The following is a 15,171-nucleotide window of genomic DNA, read 5'->3' on the forward strand; positions in this document are numbered from 1 at the left end:
TTCATCTAATTCATTTATATAATTTTTGGCTTTCTTTTGTTAAATGACACTAAATAATTGTAGGCCAGGCAAAGTTGGTATACTCACTTAAATGACTCCCTACCTGCCATCTGTTGTTTTTTCTTTTCTCCTAAGTGGAACAAACTTCCTTCTGAAATAATTTACTGCAGTCCCAAATGGCTGTTTATGGTCATTTTAGAGATAAAATTCCATAAACTCAGGTTAGCACTGACATTTTATAAGTGCTGTCAAGTCAATGCTGGGGAATGGAAACCATCTCACTTGGTGCTCTAAAGTGGAAGCATCTTTTGTCTGCTTATTATTGACTGTGATAAATGGCTGGATTAAAGCAGCGAAATGTTTCACTGATGCAGAGCAAAGGTGACTTCCTGTTTTGTTTTAGGGTTTGTTTCCTTCTCTTCTCAATGAAGGCTGTGTTTTCTGACATTCTGCAATCCTTTTGCTCAGTAATTTCCCATTGAAAGGGCAGAGTAGGAGTGCCTCTGTAGGTCATTCATTTACAATTTGCCCTGAAAAGGGAGGAAGGCGGAGAGGGAGGAAAAGAGGCGGCTCATTAGTGGAAGGAGCAGACCAGGAGGGGATCTGTTTTCCATTTTCTTTTCTAGATTGAGCTCATTTGGATGAAAAGGGTTTTATTGTTGTCATTATCATCATTATCATTACCAGTGTAGTGTAATTTTCCTACACATCTCTCAAGTGTTAGGTGAAATTATTGGTGAGAAGAGTTAATAAATGCCATTTTATTTTAGTGAGTAAAATCGGGAAAAAAAAAATGCCCAGGTACTTTAAAGCTATTTTCAATTCGAAGCTTAAAAAGCAAAACTCAAAAGTTTTAATTCTGCAGGGCAAAGGAAAAACAAAATATCAACAACAACAGAAAACCCACCCATATCTTGCTTCTGGTGGCCTATTTGTAATTATATAGCGTTTCTTCTCATTGTATGAAAGGCGATTTCCCTCCACCTAGTTACTCAAAATGCAGACCTCTGTAGTCAGGAGCTCTGGGTTGATAAGGCTCCAACACCGCTGCAGGGGTCCCTGTTTCCTGCGACTTGGACATTGAGTGACGTTGCTTAAGTCTTCCCCCCTCAGGTCTGACTTTCTGCAGAGCCGGTGATCACAGAGGTGAGGCTATAGTTTGCTTAAAGGAAATATCTCCAGGGAGCGTGGGGCTCGGGTGGGTTCCCAAGTGGGGAACTGGGGGCACTCCTTCGTGGGGATTTGGGGTGGGCTCTTCAGTGAGAGGCCGGGGGCTCTCCTTTGGAGCCGGGGGTGGGGGGCTGACGGGGTGCTCCCCCGTGTGTGGGTGGGGAAGAGGTGGTCGTCTCAAGTCTGCTCTGTCTTGGGTTCTCGCATCCTCACTGCTTCTCCAGGCTTCCCTTTCCTCCGCCTCCAACCCACAGACCTCTCTCCGGACCCCTCACTCCCTTCCCGGGAAGGGGAGCGAGCGCTGGAGGGCTGGGACTGCACCGGGGCGGAGCTGCCTGTCGGGTCAGTAGGTAGGAAAGTGAAGAGCAGAGGGTCGGAGCCACAGACCTCCCGTCGAGGCTCTTCCTGCTGGTGCCCTCCTGCCTGCGGCTGGCTGGCCGCAGCTCACACCAAAAATTGGACCTTCTGCTCAGCCTATGAGACTTGCAAACTCTTCCTGCACCGTCCTCCCGCATTAGGAGTCCTTGCCCTCTGGTTCCCCCCTTCCCCAAGCCCCCTCTGGTCCTCCTCCTCACTTAGGAGAATTTCATGCTTCTTTTAGCACCTTTTTGTAATGCAGGGGAGGTGACACCCCAGAGCTCCAACTACCTCAGCTGAATTCTACTTTTGTTTTTATTTCTCCCTCGCTTCCTCTTGTTTTCCTCTCATCTGATTCATCTGCGAAGTCCGATGCTTCTGCCGGAGGGAGCGAGGAATAAATAGATGCTGCGGCCCCAGAAGGCTTAGACATCGGGAAAGAGCAGCCAGAGCTGCAGGAGCGGCAGGGGCGGCGGCGGCTGGAGCTCGGCGAAGCTCGTGGTACCCCATTGGGGGAATTTGATCCAAGGAAGCTGTGAGATTGCCGGGGGAGGAGAAGCTCCCAGATCATTGTGTCCACTTCCAGGGGGGAGGAGGAGACGGCGGAGCGGGCCTCTTGGCGTCCTCGGCACTGCTGCACCCTGCCCCGTCCCGCCGGGATCATGGTCTGCGGCAGCCCGGGAGGGATGCTGCTGCTGCGGGCCGGGCTGCTCGCCCTGGCTGCGCTCTGCCTGCTCCGCGTGCCCGGAGCGCGGGCGGCAGCCTGTGAGCCCGTCCGCATCCCCCTGTGCAAGTCCCTGCCCTGGAACATGACCAAGATGCCCAACCACCTGCACCACAGCACCCAGGCCAACGCCATCCTGGCCATCGAGCAGTTCGAAGGTCTGCTGGGCACCCACTGCAGCCCGGATCTGCTCTTCTTCCTCTGCGCCATGTACGCGCCCATCTGCACCATTGACTTCCAGCACGAGCCCATCAAGCCCTGCAAGTCTGTGTGCGAGCGGGCCCGGCAGGGCTGTGAGCCCATCCTCATCAAATACCGCCACTCGTGGCCGGAAAGCCTGGCCTGTGAGGAGCTGCCGGTTTATGACCGCGGCGTGTGCATCTCTCCCGAGGCCATCGTCACTGCAGACGGAGCCGGTGAGTCCTGACACTGCACAACCTGCGACGCCCCCCCTCCCCCCCGCCCAAGCGCGTCCTCCAGCCGCTTACTTCTTGGAGTCCTTGTTACTCGCCTTTACTCTCTGATTTCTGTCTTTTCTCTTTGGATCACTTCTCTTAATGTCTCTCTTAATTACTGCTCTGTCGAGCACCATGCCTTTTTTTCTCTCACCTCATCACCCTTCCAACAGATGCACTCTATTTCAATAGGCGATCTGTCTTTCTAAAACACTCAGTTCCCTCCACTCCCATCACACTTCTACTCAACACTGCCCCTTCGCTTCTTCTTTATGTGTCCAAGTAACCACATCTCCTATAGTGATGCTTTTTTCTTACTTTCTTAATTTGTTTAGAATCACTTAACTTTCTTGCCTGATTCTCTTGCATTCTCAGTCATCAGTTTTCTATATTCCTTGTGTTTAGCTACTTGTCAAGATTGTATGGTGAAAACAGAGAACTGAAGAACTGTTTTCTTCTAATCGTTAAAAATGCCAAGATAATTCCAGTAACCTTACTCCAACCCGCAGATGTTAGTGGTATGTGTTTGCTCAACATCCAGTTTGAGCAATTACCTTCACCTTAAATTTCCCCCTCCTTTCAATGAGATAAATTGTTCTTCCATTCCAGACTGAAATAGCTGGGAAACATTGCCATCCACTGCTAATTAGCTCCTAAAACTTCCTGCAGCCACAGAGCTGGCGGAGTGAAATTGCTGGGCTCCTTTCACATTCCCACATGCCTTCAAGTCATTTTGTAAATGACATATGGATGAAAGGAGTTATATTTAAGGCGTGTTATCATCATACACTCATGTAATGTTATTTTTAATCTCACCCCTTATCCCACTCTTAAGCTATGCAAATAATTTGTCTTTGATACTTTATTTTATGCCCTTTCTCTGTGTGCATCAACCACCGGTTCATTTCAATCTTTCCCTACTGTAAAACTTTATTGCAGTTCTACAGTAAATGGAATCGATCACAAGTTGTTTTCTCACTAGTGTTTGGTCTAATTAGGGAAGTCATAACTCTTAAGACCCCAGCTAAATCTAGTTCATTATAGTCTGTTTAATTCTAACTCAAAATCATTCCTACCAATCACCCAAAACGCGAAAATTTCACCCTTCATATACTTTAAATATAAACCCAATCTTTTATGATTGGTCCTCTTTCACACCCTCCCCAGATCAACTCTGCCCTTAGATGTGATGTCTTTATACCTCCTTCTCTGTTCATTTCTGGGGCATCAACTTTTTCTTCTGCCTCTCAACTTGCTCAGCCTAAGCTCATGTCCTTAGTCCGTTTCTAGGTAAAATAGTTCTTGGTGGTCCGGGAATTGATTTGGAAAAATTGCATTCTGTGCACATTGACCCACTTAACATACAGTGAGTGGGGAGGGGAAAAGTACTTGTACAAAACCAAACTGAACAGAAAGATTTCAAGAGATTTTTGATGGTCACCTCAGTTTATCACCTTTGACTACCCCTATAGTCGTCTTGATTTTAATGACGAACCAACAACTGGTTGTTTAAAATAATCAAAAAGAAATGTATTTCTTATTAATCTTTGGTCTAAAAGAGCACTCTTGAGCTTTTGTACTCATTAACGTTACAGGCTGTGCAGACACTGGGAGAGCTCAGTTGCTGCCCTGGTCTGCCAGACGCTTAGATTAGTTAAATGCTGGTGCTCTTCTCAGGCCAAGGGCTAGGAATAAGGTGGCTGTGGTTCACACTGAAATGCATTCTTCCTCTTGCTCTGAAACTTCTCTTAGAGATGCACCTCAAATGAGAGAGGTTTGGCAAGGTTAATGGCTCTCAAAAGCCATGGTCAATATGAATGGAAAGCAGTTTCCTTAAGTGTCCCTTAAGTTGCCTATCATCAGACCGAATGTAGAACAATTGCCTCATTGAAGCCCTCAAATAGGACATGCATGGAAACAATTTGTCAGTCCATGGAACCCGATTGCTAAGCTGCTTTCAAATGCCATAATGTGCTTTGCTGACAGCATCCTTGCTAGAAAAAGAAGTAGGGGTAGGTGGCAGTTGGAACTGTATTTTAGTGATGTTCTCCCTTCCCTTTCCCTTTACCATAACCCTCAGTGTGAATCAGAGACTGTGGCAGGAGGGAGCTGAAGGGGAGGTGGGGAAGGGGAATGGAATGGTGGATTCCAAGGCCAGCTTGCTGAAAATTACACTCCCTATCCTGGGTCAAACTGTCAGGCACCTGGAATTACTTAGGAACTACCACATGTGGCCAGTTTAATTTACGATGCAATATGCTCCTTGGTTCAGTGGGATATGGTAGTTCACAAAGCAGGGTTTTTTTTTTCCTTCCTCTAGGTATAAACAGAGTTCCTATGTCTTATGCCTAGAATCTAGCAGAATATAAAAATGAGGTCTCCCTGAATAAAATGGAACCACCTTTTACTTTCCTTCAATGTCAAGAGGATTTTCAAATCCTACCATTCACTCAGATCTGTTCCCCTGTAGTACATTATGACTCCACCAACAAGTTTAAGGACATTTTACAAAGCAAAATCTTATTGAAATGAAATATTGCTTCAAACTACTTTTTGTTTTGAAATATTAGGGGCAAACATATTTTTATAAAGAAAATATCGTATCTTCCTGATTATTACTAAGAAATTCACATGAAGTTTATTCTTTTTCCACATTTTATATTTACTAGAGAGTTGAGACTGCATGTACACCTGCTTTATCTGAGAATTCAGTTCAATTTAGTCATCCAGCCAGTTAATTAAGACATTAGTCAAATCTTTAATATTGTATAGTGAGTAAAGGGTATGTGCTTGGAATGGGGCAGACTAGGTAGGTATTGAATCTTGACTCTGGCCTCATACCAACTGTTACTATAGGGAAATGATATAACCTCTCCAATTCAAAGTTTTCTAATCTGTAACATGGGGACGTACTGCCTACATCCCATGGACATCTGGTACATAGTAGGTCTTCAACAAATTGCTGCTGTTGCTATTTTACCATTATTATCATTGTTATTCAAATTGATTTTTTGTTTGTTTTTTTGGACAAACATGGTCTGTTGGTAAATGCAGATACGGCCTAGATCTTTATCAATTCAACTCTGGGAAACAAGCTTCACGCTGAGAACTAACTGGGAAAGCGGATCTTATTTCTCCTGAATATAAACTTAGTATTTCATTGTACACAAATGGACCTGGACCTCAGGCTCAAGAACAAATCCCTTTGGGAGCAATAGGTATAAAGAATGAGTCTGATGGATGTCTGTTAGTTACAAATAGTTTATCTCAGAAATGTAGACGTTGAGTGTTTAAGAAAATGTATGGTATGATAGTTAACTGGTGTTTATACAGCCTCCTGGTTTGCCATGCCAAGGGCTTTATAATCGCTCCTCAGTCATTGCTGCTTTTTGTTGTCACCCCAGCTCTTGCCCAGCACATTTCTCCCAGCCCTCTCTCGCCTGGCAGAGCTGTGCCAACTTTCACATGCATGCACTGCTGTTTAATCATTTCTCCACTTTCAGGGGAACAGGCAGCCTTTTCTTTAGCCCTGTTCTACAAATATTTGAGGGGCCAAATACCAAGAAGGGAGAATTATTTAGTGTGATATGAGGAGGAAAATGGAATGGAAAGGAGAAATGGACATTTTAGATTAAGACTAGAGAGAAAACATGATTCTAAAGCTTCTTCATAATGTAAAATATCGAAAGGCACTCTGGATGGGGTAGAGAAGAGTATTTTAGAATGTGATGATATTAAATTCTATTTATAGCTAACACAATTATAATGGAATCTTATGTAGTTTCCAAATTGTATTTCAATAATTCACTTTTATCTTGTTCCCACAAAATTCTAAATAGTTGTTTGCTATAAATAGCAAAAATGACTAAGTTATATTTGTCCTTTCCCCTCCTACTAGGTGTATCAAAAGAGGAGACCAAGAACCACCATACAGAGTTTTAAATGATTAAGAATTGGCTATATATCCTCAGTTTAAAGACCACCAGTTTTAAAGTTATGGGCCCTTAGTTGGAATCCCAGATTTGCCATTAATGTTGTACCTTGAGCAAGTCATTTGACTTTAACATTGAGATTGTGAAGAACAAAAAGAAATATTCATGTGAAGTGAATGATAAATCGTAAATCAACATTAATGTGATTGGGAAGAGGACGTGTCATTCTCAGAACAAGAATCATTGGCGGGCACAGAATAAGAACTAACAACACCTAGTATGTTCCAGGTGCTGTTTTAAGTGGGCAGTGCATATTAATTTATTTAATTCTCATAATAACTGCATGGTAGGTATAATACTATTACTCTTATCTGCACAAAGGGAAGCTGAAGCATCTAGAGAAGTTAAGTGCACCAAGTCCATAAAGCTATTAATAGAAAGAAGATTCAAACCAGGACCTGTTCTAAGCTATATTTCCTCTCTTATGAAGAAATAGGTGATACTAACTGTACAGAGAATCTGTGTCTTTCAACCATCAGATTTCAGTTAAAGGAACAAGTTTTCTTCATTGCATTTCAAAAGCCCATTTATATATGGCCTAAGAGAATAGAAGACAGTCCTGGACAATGGATTCCAAGAGATAAGAGACAAGTACTTCTCTGCACTTCTGAGACAGCAGAAGACATACATTCCAGACTCTCCTGTCTAACCCTGAGCCCCTCAGTCTCTGCAGGCCCCAGAGTGAACTCATCATCTCCTTACCTTCATACGACTATTCTCTTCTAGTATTTTCTATATTGTTAAGAGGCACCGCCACACCCATACTCCAGGCCTGGGAGTCAGCTTTGCTTCCACCCTTTTCTTTATCCCCCACATTCAATAGGTATCAAGTGCTATTAGATCTACTCTGAATCCAGTTCCCTCCCCTTCTTCCCTAATGGTACTTTCTTTGTTTTGGCCTCACCATTTCTTCCATGCATTATGGAGCTAGAATGATAATTGGCTTGCTGACCTCCAGTATGATGCCTCCCTATTCCAACAGGGTGATCTTTCTGAAGTACAAATCTGTTGTTTAAAATCCTTTGATATCTGCCTCTAGTCTTCATGATTTCATGCCTTCTTACCTCTCTAGTTTCCTTTCTCTCTGCTTACACCACTCTATTAGCCCCACTGGAAGACTTGCAGGTCCTTTGATGAGTCCTGTGGTTTCTCACCCCAGACCTTTGCATGTGCTATTCTCTATTTGGAAAACCCTCCTTTCCTTCTCCAGCTCTTTTTTAAAACTCTTCTCCTGGAAACCTCTATGACCCCTACCTGAAATCCTTGGGGCATTAAAACCTACTAATAATACCCACTATTTTAATTTAGGATAATTTTGTTAGAATTCCTAAGTTTAACTTTCTGAAAACATTTTTTTGGATTATTTATGATCAGCAAACTTTGGTTTTCTCTCTTATAATTCTAACAATTGATGTCTAAGCACTTAAAAAAGTGTAGAAACATTTTCCTGTGAATAAGAGTAAAAGAAGAAAACCAAGCTCCCAGGTTCAGCTGCTTCAAAGGGGTTTTCTTTTTCCAAGAGAAGAATTTTATCTTTCAGTTTTATTTCAACCTTTTGACATTAAGCAATTATTTTAAATGTGGATCAATATACTTTTTTAATTTATGGAGAGATCATCTTTGTATAAATCATATGCATATTATCACATGAATATTAGACTTATTCAAGAATAGAATTCATAGTATCTGACCTGAGTGGAACCAAACATTTTAGAATCAAGTCTTTGTTGCCTAATTATCTATATTTTTATTTGGTGACTGCCATCTTTCCTAGGATATAGCTTTTTTTCTTATTTTTTATTAATTTTTTTGGCCACACTGCAGGCTTGCGGGATCTCAGTTCCCCGACCAGGGATTGAACCCTAGCCACAGCAGTGAAAGCCCAGAATCCTAACCGCTAGGCCACCAGGAAACTCCCTAGGATATACCTTTTAAAATACCAGCTAATGATTACTAAGCCTGGGAAAGTAATTCATTAGTTGTAATTTTGGGTGTTATGTTCTAAAATGGTATTACCCCTCCTTGTTTAATTTATTCATGATATGACCTGTGAAGAAAAAGGACAGAGGAAGAACATTATTTTCTATTAGGATAAACAGAGGCATTAAACTCATTTAACATAAAGTGTTAATACAAATGTAAAATGCTCGTGTAAGTGTACTGAGTTGAAGTGTCAGTAAGAACATATAATTAGGTACAGCATAGTGCTTTGCTGGGGCACTCAGTGTTATTCATTAGAGGCTGATTTCTAAACTAGAACAAAGAAGAACTTTACATAATTACCGTTTTCATTACCATTTATCATTTTATCATTTTCTGGGATTTGGGGATCATGAAAAGAGTTGATGGCACATTCCAATTATTACTGTGTCTGTTAATTACACTGGCTTGAGTAGTCCCCTGGATGGTAGGCTTCCTTTATGCAAACGAACTGTTTAGTGTGCAGTTAACCCAGAGCACAAGAATGCTTTCTGCATGCTTTCCTTAAGCACTAAGGATTAAAATGTATGCCAGTGAAGTGTGATACATCTGTTTATTGAAGAGGTGTATTTAGTTCTTTTAGCCATCAAGAAATGTGTTGGGTGAATACCTAATATATTCATGGGCTTTAAAGCTACAGGAAGTTTTTGTGAAACTCAGAAACTTTGTTTGTTAAATACTGAAATAGTATGCACAGTTGATGAAGATTCAAAAGAGTATATCAACTGTCAATCACATGAAAGAATACATTGTGTCCTTATTTGACCTACAAATGATAGAGTGTCAACCTTACAACACTAACAAGAATCAATTTCCTTGAGACACCTGGGTTCTTACCCAAATCAACTTGTGACTGAATTAGATTTTAATATGGGAATTCTTGAAATAATAATGAACATGTTATGATTCTTACTTTATTCTATCACCTCCTTTCAGATTTTCCTATGGATTCTAGTAATGGAAACTGTAGAGGGGCAAGCAGTGGTGAGTATATCACTATCTTCCTAGTTTTCTTTTGTGGTCAGATTAGTCTTGATGTTACCTAGATATTCAAATCTTATTTGGGGAAGTTTGTGTCTTATATTTGGAAAGTAAACAAATAAAAATATTTATTTGTATTAATTTTATTTTTTAAATTAACATGGTAAAATTTGATCTTTTGTTTTGGTGTATAGGTCTATGAATTTTAATGCATATTTAGATTTGTGTAACTACCACCACAATCAGTATACGTAACAGTTCCACAACCTCAAAACAAACAAACAAGAAAACCCCAGTTCCCTTGAGCTTCTCCCACCCTTAACCACTGGCAATCCCTGATCTGTTCTTCATTGCTATACTTTTGTCTTTTTGAGATTGCCATATGTGGGATGATAGAGTATGTAAACTTTGGACATTGGCTTCTTTCACACACAAAATGCCTTTGAGATTCATCTAAGTTTTTTTTTTTAATTTTTGTTTATTTTATTTATTTATTTTTGGCTGCATTGGGTCTTTGTTGCTGCGTGTGGGCTTTCTGTAGTTACGGCAAGTGGGGCTACTCTTCGTTGCGGTGCGCGGGCTTCTCATTGCGGTGGCTTCTCTTGTTGTGGAGCACGGGCTCTAGGCACACAGCCTTCAGTAGTTGTAGCAGTGGGCTCAGTAGTTGTGGGTCGCGGGCTCTAGAGCGCAGGTTCAGTAGTTGTGGCTTGAGGGCTTAGTTGCTCCGCGGCATGTGGGATCTTCCCAGACCAGGGATCGAACCCGTGCCCCCTGCATTGGCAGGCAGATTCTTAACCACTGTGCCACCAGGGAAGCCCTCATCTAAGTTTTTGCATGTATCAATAGTCCATTCCAGTTTGCTGCTGAATATTTTATTACTTGGATGTATTACCATTTGTTTATCCATTTACATCTTGAAGGATATTTAGGGTGTTTCCACTTTTTGGCTATCATCGACCGAGCTGTTATAAACATTTGTGTATAGGTTTTTGTGTAAATGTAAGTTTTCATTTCTCTAGGGTAAATATCTAGGAATATGATTACTGGGCTAAATGATAGAGGTATGTCTAACTTCATAAAAAACTGCCAAACTGTTTCCAAAATGACTGTTCAGTTTTGCACTAGCAATACTTAAGAGTTCTAGGTGCTCTGCATCTATGAATGGCTTTAGTTGCATCCTGCAAATTTTGGTAGGTTTTATTTTGATTTTTCTTCAGTTCAGAATGTTTTATAATTTCCCTTGAGATTACCTTTGTGATTCATGCCTTACTTAGGATTGTGTTGTTAAATTTGGTGCTGTTTGGAGGTTTTTCTTTTCTTTTTATGCTATTAATTTTTTATTCTAATTCCATTATGGTCAAAGAATATAATCTGTATGATTTTAATCTTTTAAATTTGTTAAGATTTATTACATGACCCAGGATATGATCTATCCTGGTGAATGTTTCATGTGCACTTTGGAAATATATATTCTGGTGTTATTGGGTGGAATGTTCTTTAAATGTCAATTAGATTCATTGATTGATACTTTTTTTTAGTTCTTTTATATTCTTGCTGGTTTTCTATCTACTACATCTATCAATCACTGAGAGAGAAATGTTTAAGTCTCCAAATATTGTGGATTTTTCTGTTTCTTTTTTCAGTTCTGTCAGTTTTGTTCCATGAAGTCAAAGGTGATATTATTTGGTGTGTACACATTTAATATTTTTATGTCTTATTGGTGAATTGACCCTTTTCATGATGCAGTGTTCCTCTTTATCTCTGGTAATTTTCTTTTTTCTAAAGTCTATTTTGTTTTACGTTAATATAGCTACTCCCGTTTTCTTTTGATTAGTGTTTGCAAGGTGTATCTTTTTCTATCCTTTTACTTTTAACTTACCTACATCATTATGTTTTAAATAAATTTCTTCTAGACATCATATAGTTGGTTTTTTTGTTGGTGTTGGTTTTCTATCCATTCTGTCAACCTTTGTCTTTTGATTAGTATATTTAGATCATTTACATCTGCTGTAATTATTAATATCTTTGTATTCAGAGCCACTATTTTATTTGTTTTATGTTTGTTCCCTCTCTTTTTCATTCCTGTTTCCAATTTCCTAGCTTTCTCTTGGGTTATTTGAATGTATCTCTCTCTCATTCTCTCTCTCTCTCTCTCTCTCTCTCATGTGCACATGTGCACACACACACACAGACACAGCCATGTATGTGTCTGTCTGATATATATATATATATATATATATATATATATCTGTTTCCATGAGACAATGTAGTATTCTCTTTGAACCATTCATATTTCTTTCAAACATTAAATATGTTTTAAACGGCTTAAGAGGAGAAAAATAGCCTACTGTATTTATACAGATGTTTATAATTTGTTCTTCTTCCTTCTTCCCTGATGTTCTAGTATCATTTCCCTTGTGTCTGAAGAACTTCCTTTATACTTCTTTTAGAGCAGTTCTGGTGGCAGCAGATTCTATCAGTTTTCCTTCATCTAAAAATGTCTTTATCTCATATTCATTCCTGAAGGATATTTTCATTGGATATAGAATTCTGGGTTGGCAGTTCATTCAGTCCTTAAGAAATGTTAGTTCATTTACTTCTGTCCTCAGTGTTTCTCATGGGAAATTGGTTGTCATTCAGATCGTTGTTCTCCTGTAAGTAATGCATCAGATTTCTCCGGTTGCTTTCAATAGTGTTTTCCTTGTCTTTACCTTTTAGCGGTTTGATTACAGTATGTCTGGACATTGATTTCTTTGGGTTTATCCTGTTTAGGGTTAATTGAGCTTCTTGTATCTATAAGTTTATACCTTTTCTCAAACTTGGGAAGCTTTCAGCAATTATTTCTTCAAAAAATATTTTATACCACATTCTCTTCTACTTGTGAGTTGATGATGATATGAATTTTAGACCTTTTGATATTTCCCACAGGTCCCAGAGGCTCTGCTCATTCCCTCCCAGCCTTCCTCTGTTCTTTATATTGGATAGTTTCTATCGGCCTGTCTTCAAGTTTACTGACTCCTGCCTTAGTCCTCTCCATTCTGCTGTTGAGCCCATCCAATGAACTTTTAAATTTCCGTTATTGTAATTTTCAAAATTAAGATTTCCTCTTGGTTCTTTATTATATCCTGAATTTCACTGTTGAGACTTTCTATCTTTCCCTTCATTTCAAGGGTATTCACCATTACTTTTTGGGGAATTTTTATAAAACTGCCTTAAAATCATAGGTGGATAATTTCAACATTTGTGTCATCTGATTGTCTTTTCCCATACAGATTGCGATTTTCCTGGTTCTTCATGGGCAGAGTAATTTTTTATTAGACCCTGGACATTTTGAATATTATGTTCTAAGACTTTGGGTCCTTAAAATCTTATGGGAAATGGTGATATTTTTGTTCTAGCAGCAGTCTACCTAACTGGGTTAGGCTGCAAATTCTGAGTAGTCTTCTGTGGGTTGTGATTTCAATATCAGTTCCACTTCCAAAGGCATTTGCAGTGCCTTTCAGATCTATCCCATGTGTATACTACTCAGTGGCCAGTGTGAGATCAGGGCTGTGATTTATACCATAGTCGAGTTTTCAAAGTCTATAGTATACTGTTTAGTGTCAGATTCACATATACCCAGGGGTGAGCCCAGCAGTTCATAAGTATTTTTATGGGATCATTTCCCAAGCTCCTCCTTCTCTGTGATTGCCTTAGTACTTTTCTGTTCCTTGGGGGCTCCCCCTTATTGTCCTTTGGCCAGAAAGCTGGAGCTTTATTTATCCCACTCTGTGATATACTTCCTGTGACTTCTTCTGTATCAGGGGCCAAGTGGTGGAGGACAAAGCAATGGGGGTTTGTCCCAGTCTCTTGACACCACATCAGAAAGGAAGGTTCCCCTCCATCGGCATTTTAGGCTTCCAAGGACCTCCCTTGCAGCAGCTGTTGCTGCCACCACTGTCCCACGATTGCTTCAGAGATGGGGATAGAAGAGAATGGAGTGTTAGGAGACCATTTCTGACTTCCTGAGTCAGAACCAGGGGGCTTTTCCTGGAGGACTCTGCATGATACTACTTCCTGGCTGTGTTGAAACCAGGCTGGGAGGTACCAGAGGTGGAAAGAATGATGAACCCACTGTCAGTCTGATGGTACTGAGCTTCTCCTCAAACTTCCTGCTACTGTTTACTTTTCAGAGTCCTTAAGTAGCAACATCTTGCGTTCTGTTTGATAACTGTGTTCAGTGGGAGAGACATGATGGAGTCTACTTACTCCATCTTTCCATAAAATAAACCTTTAAGTGAAGTATGGCATACGTGCAGAAAAGGCACAAATCATAAGCATGCAGCCCAGTGCCTTTTCACAAAATAAACACTCGTATGTAACCACTGCACAGATCAAGATGTATACAATTACCAGCACTCCAGAAACACTTCCTTGTGCCTCTTCCAAACCACTACTTCCACCTTTTTTCCCAGAGGTAACCACTAGCAGAAATTCTAACAGCATAGATTAATTTTGCCTGATTTTCAACTTTTATGAATGGAATCCTAATATATATATAGTGTGTGTGCATGTGTGCGTGCGTGTGTGGGGCTTCCTTTGTTCTTCATTATGCTGTGTATAGCAGAACTTCTAAATTTTCATTGCTATATAGTTTTCTATCATGTGAGTATACCACACTTCATTTATTCATTCTAATGTTCCTGGACATTTGCACTGTTTCTAGTTTTGTTTTGTTTTTTTACTATGACTAATGCTGCATTTGTTTCTGCAGGAACTTTACAACTACAATTAGTTACTGTATACTTCTTTCTTACTTTCTGGAAATAGTAATGTGCACTGGTTTGGGTCTGTATGTACTGCCTTGTAAGGTGTCTTATAGGTGGAAGTGGAATCTTTAGTAAGTTGTAAATAAATTTGAAACATCAATTTTCATTAGATTGGAAGAGTTTTTACTGTTGATTTCCACTGAATCTTATCAGAGTGACAAGTATTTGACATGAGGCAGTGTGCACCAAACATTTATCTTTTAAAAAACAGAAGTGAATTAAAATGATTTATTTAGAATTATGTTGTTACCTTTTTAATGTAATTGAGTGTTTTTATAGTGTCATAAAATTAGCTGGAAATCACTGGTGTCCAGTAGTGGTGCTATTTTAAGGATCACTCCTGCTATTCACATTTGCTGAAAACAAACAGAAAACCTCATTAGTGTGTAGTACAATTAGTGAGTCAAAATTTCAGGCCAAGCGCATGCATGTGCTATCAATTTGTCTAGAACTTATGGTTAGAATAATATAGCACTTCAGTGTGTGAAAGAGAGAAGACATTAATGACACTATACATTCATACACAAAGATAGTTCAATGTGTAAAACTACCTAGAATGAATACAGTGTTCCAGGGTTCAGTGTTTACTGTTTCTCTTTTATAAATGTTTTCCTGTCCCCTGGTATAATGGGAGTGATGAAAACAAATTAACAGGGAGGCAAAACCAAGCTCATTTGCTTGTGAAGAAACACACTGACATAGTC

General features: G+C 40.0%; 1 protein-coding gene across 1 annotated transcript in view; it reads left to right on the plus strand.

The window, feature by feature from the left end:
- Window positions 1-1,405: 1,405 nt before the first annotated feature.
- FRZB (frizzled related protein) overlaps window positions 1,406-15,171 on the plus strand; it is a 34,291-nt gene continuing 20,525 nt past the window's right edge. Inside the window, exons 1-2 of the mRNA XM_029225596.1 lie at window positions 1,406-2,667; window positions 9,615-9,662. Of these exons, the coding sequence (XP_029081429.1) occupies window positions 2,190-2,667; window positions 9,615-9,662 (526 nt within the window). The 5' untranslated portion in view covers window positions 1,406-2,189. The remainder of the gene's footprint in view (window positions 2,668-9,614; window positions 9,663-15,171) is intronic.

The sequence above is a fragment of the Monodon monoceros genome, unplaced genomic scaffold (genome assembly GCF_005190385.1).
Source record: "Monodon monoceros isolate NGI ecotype Baffin Bay Population unplaced genomic scaffold, NGI_Narwhal_1 Super_Scaffold_16, whole genome shotgun sequence".
In the NCBI taxonomy this organism is placed as follows: domain Eukaryota; kingdom Metazoa; phylum Chordata; class Mammalia; order Artiodactyla; family Monodontidae; genus Monodon; species Monodon monoceros.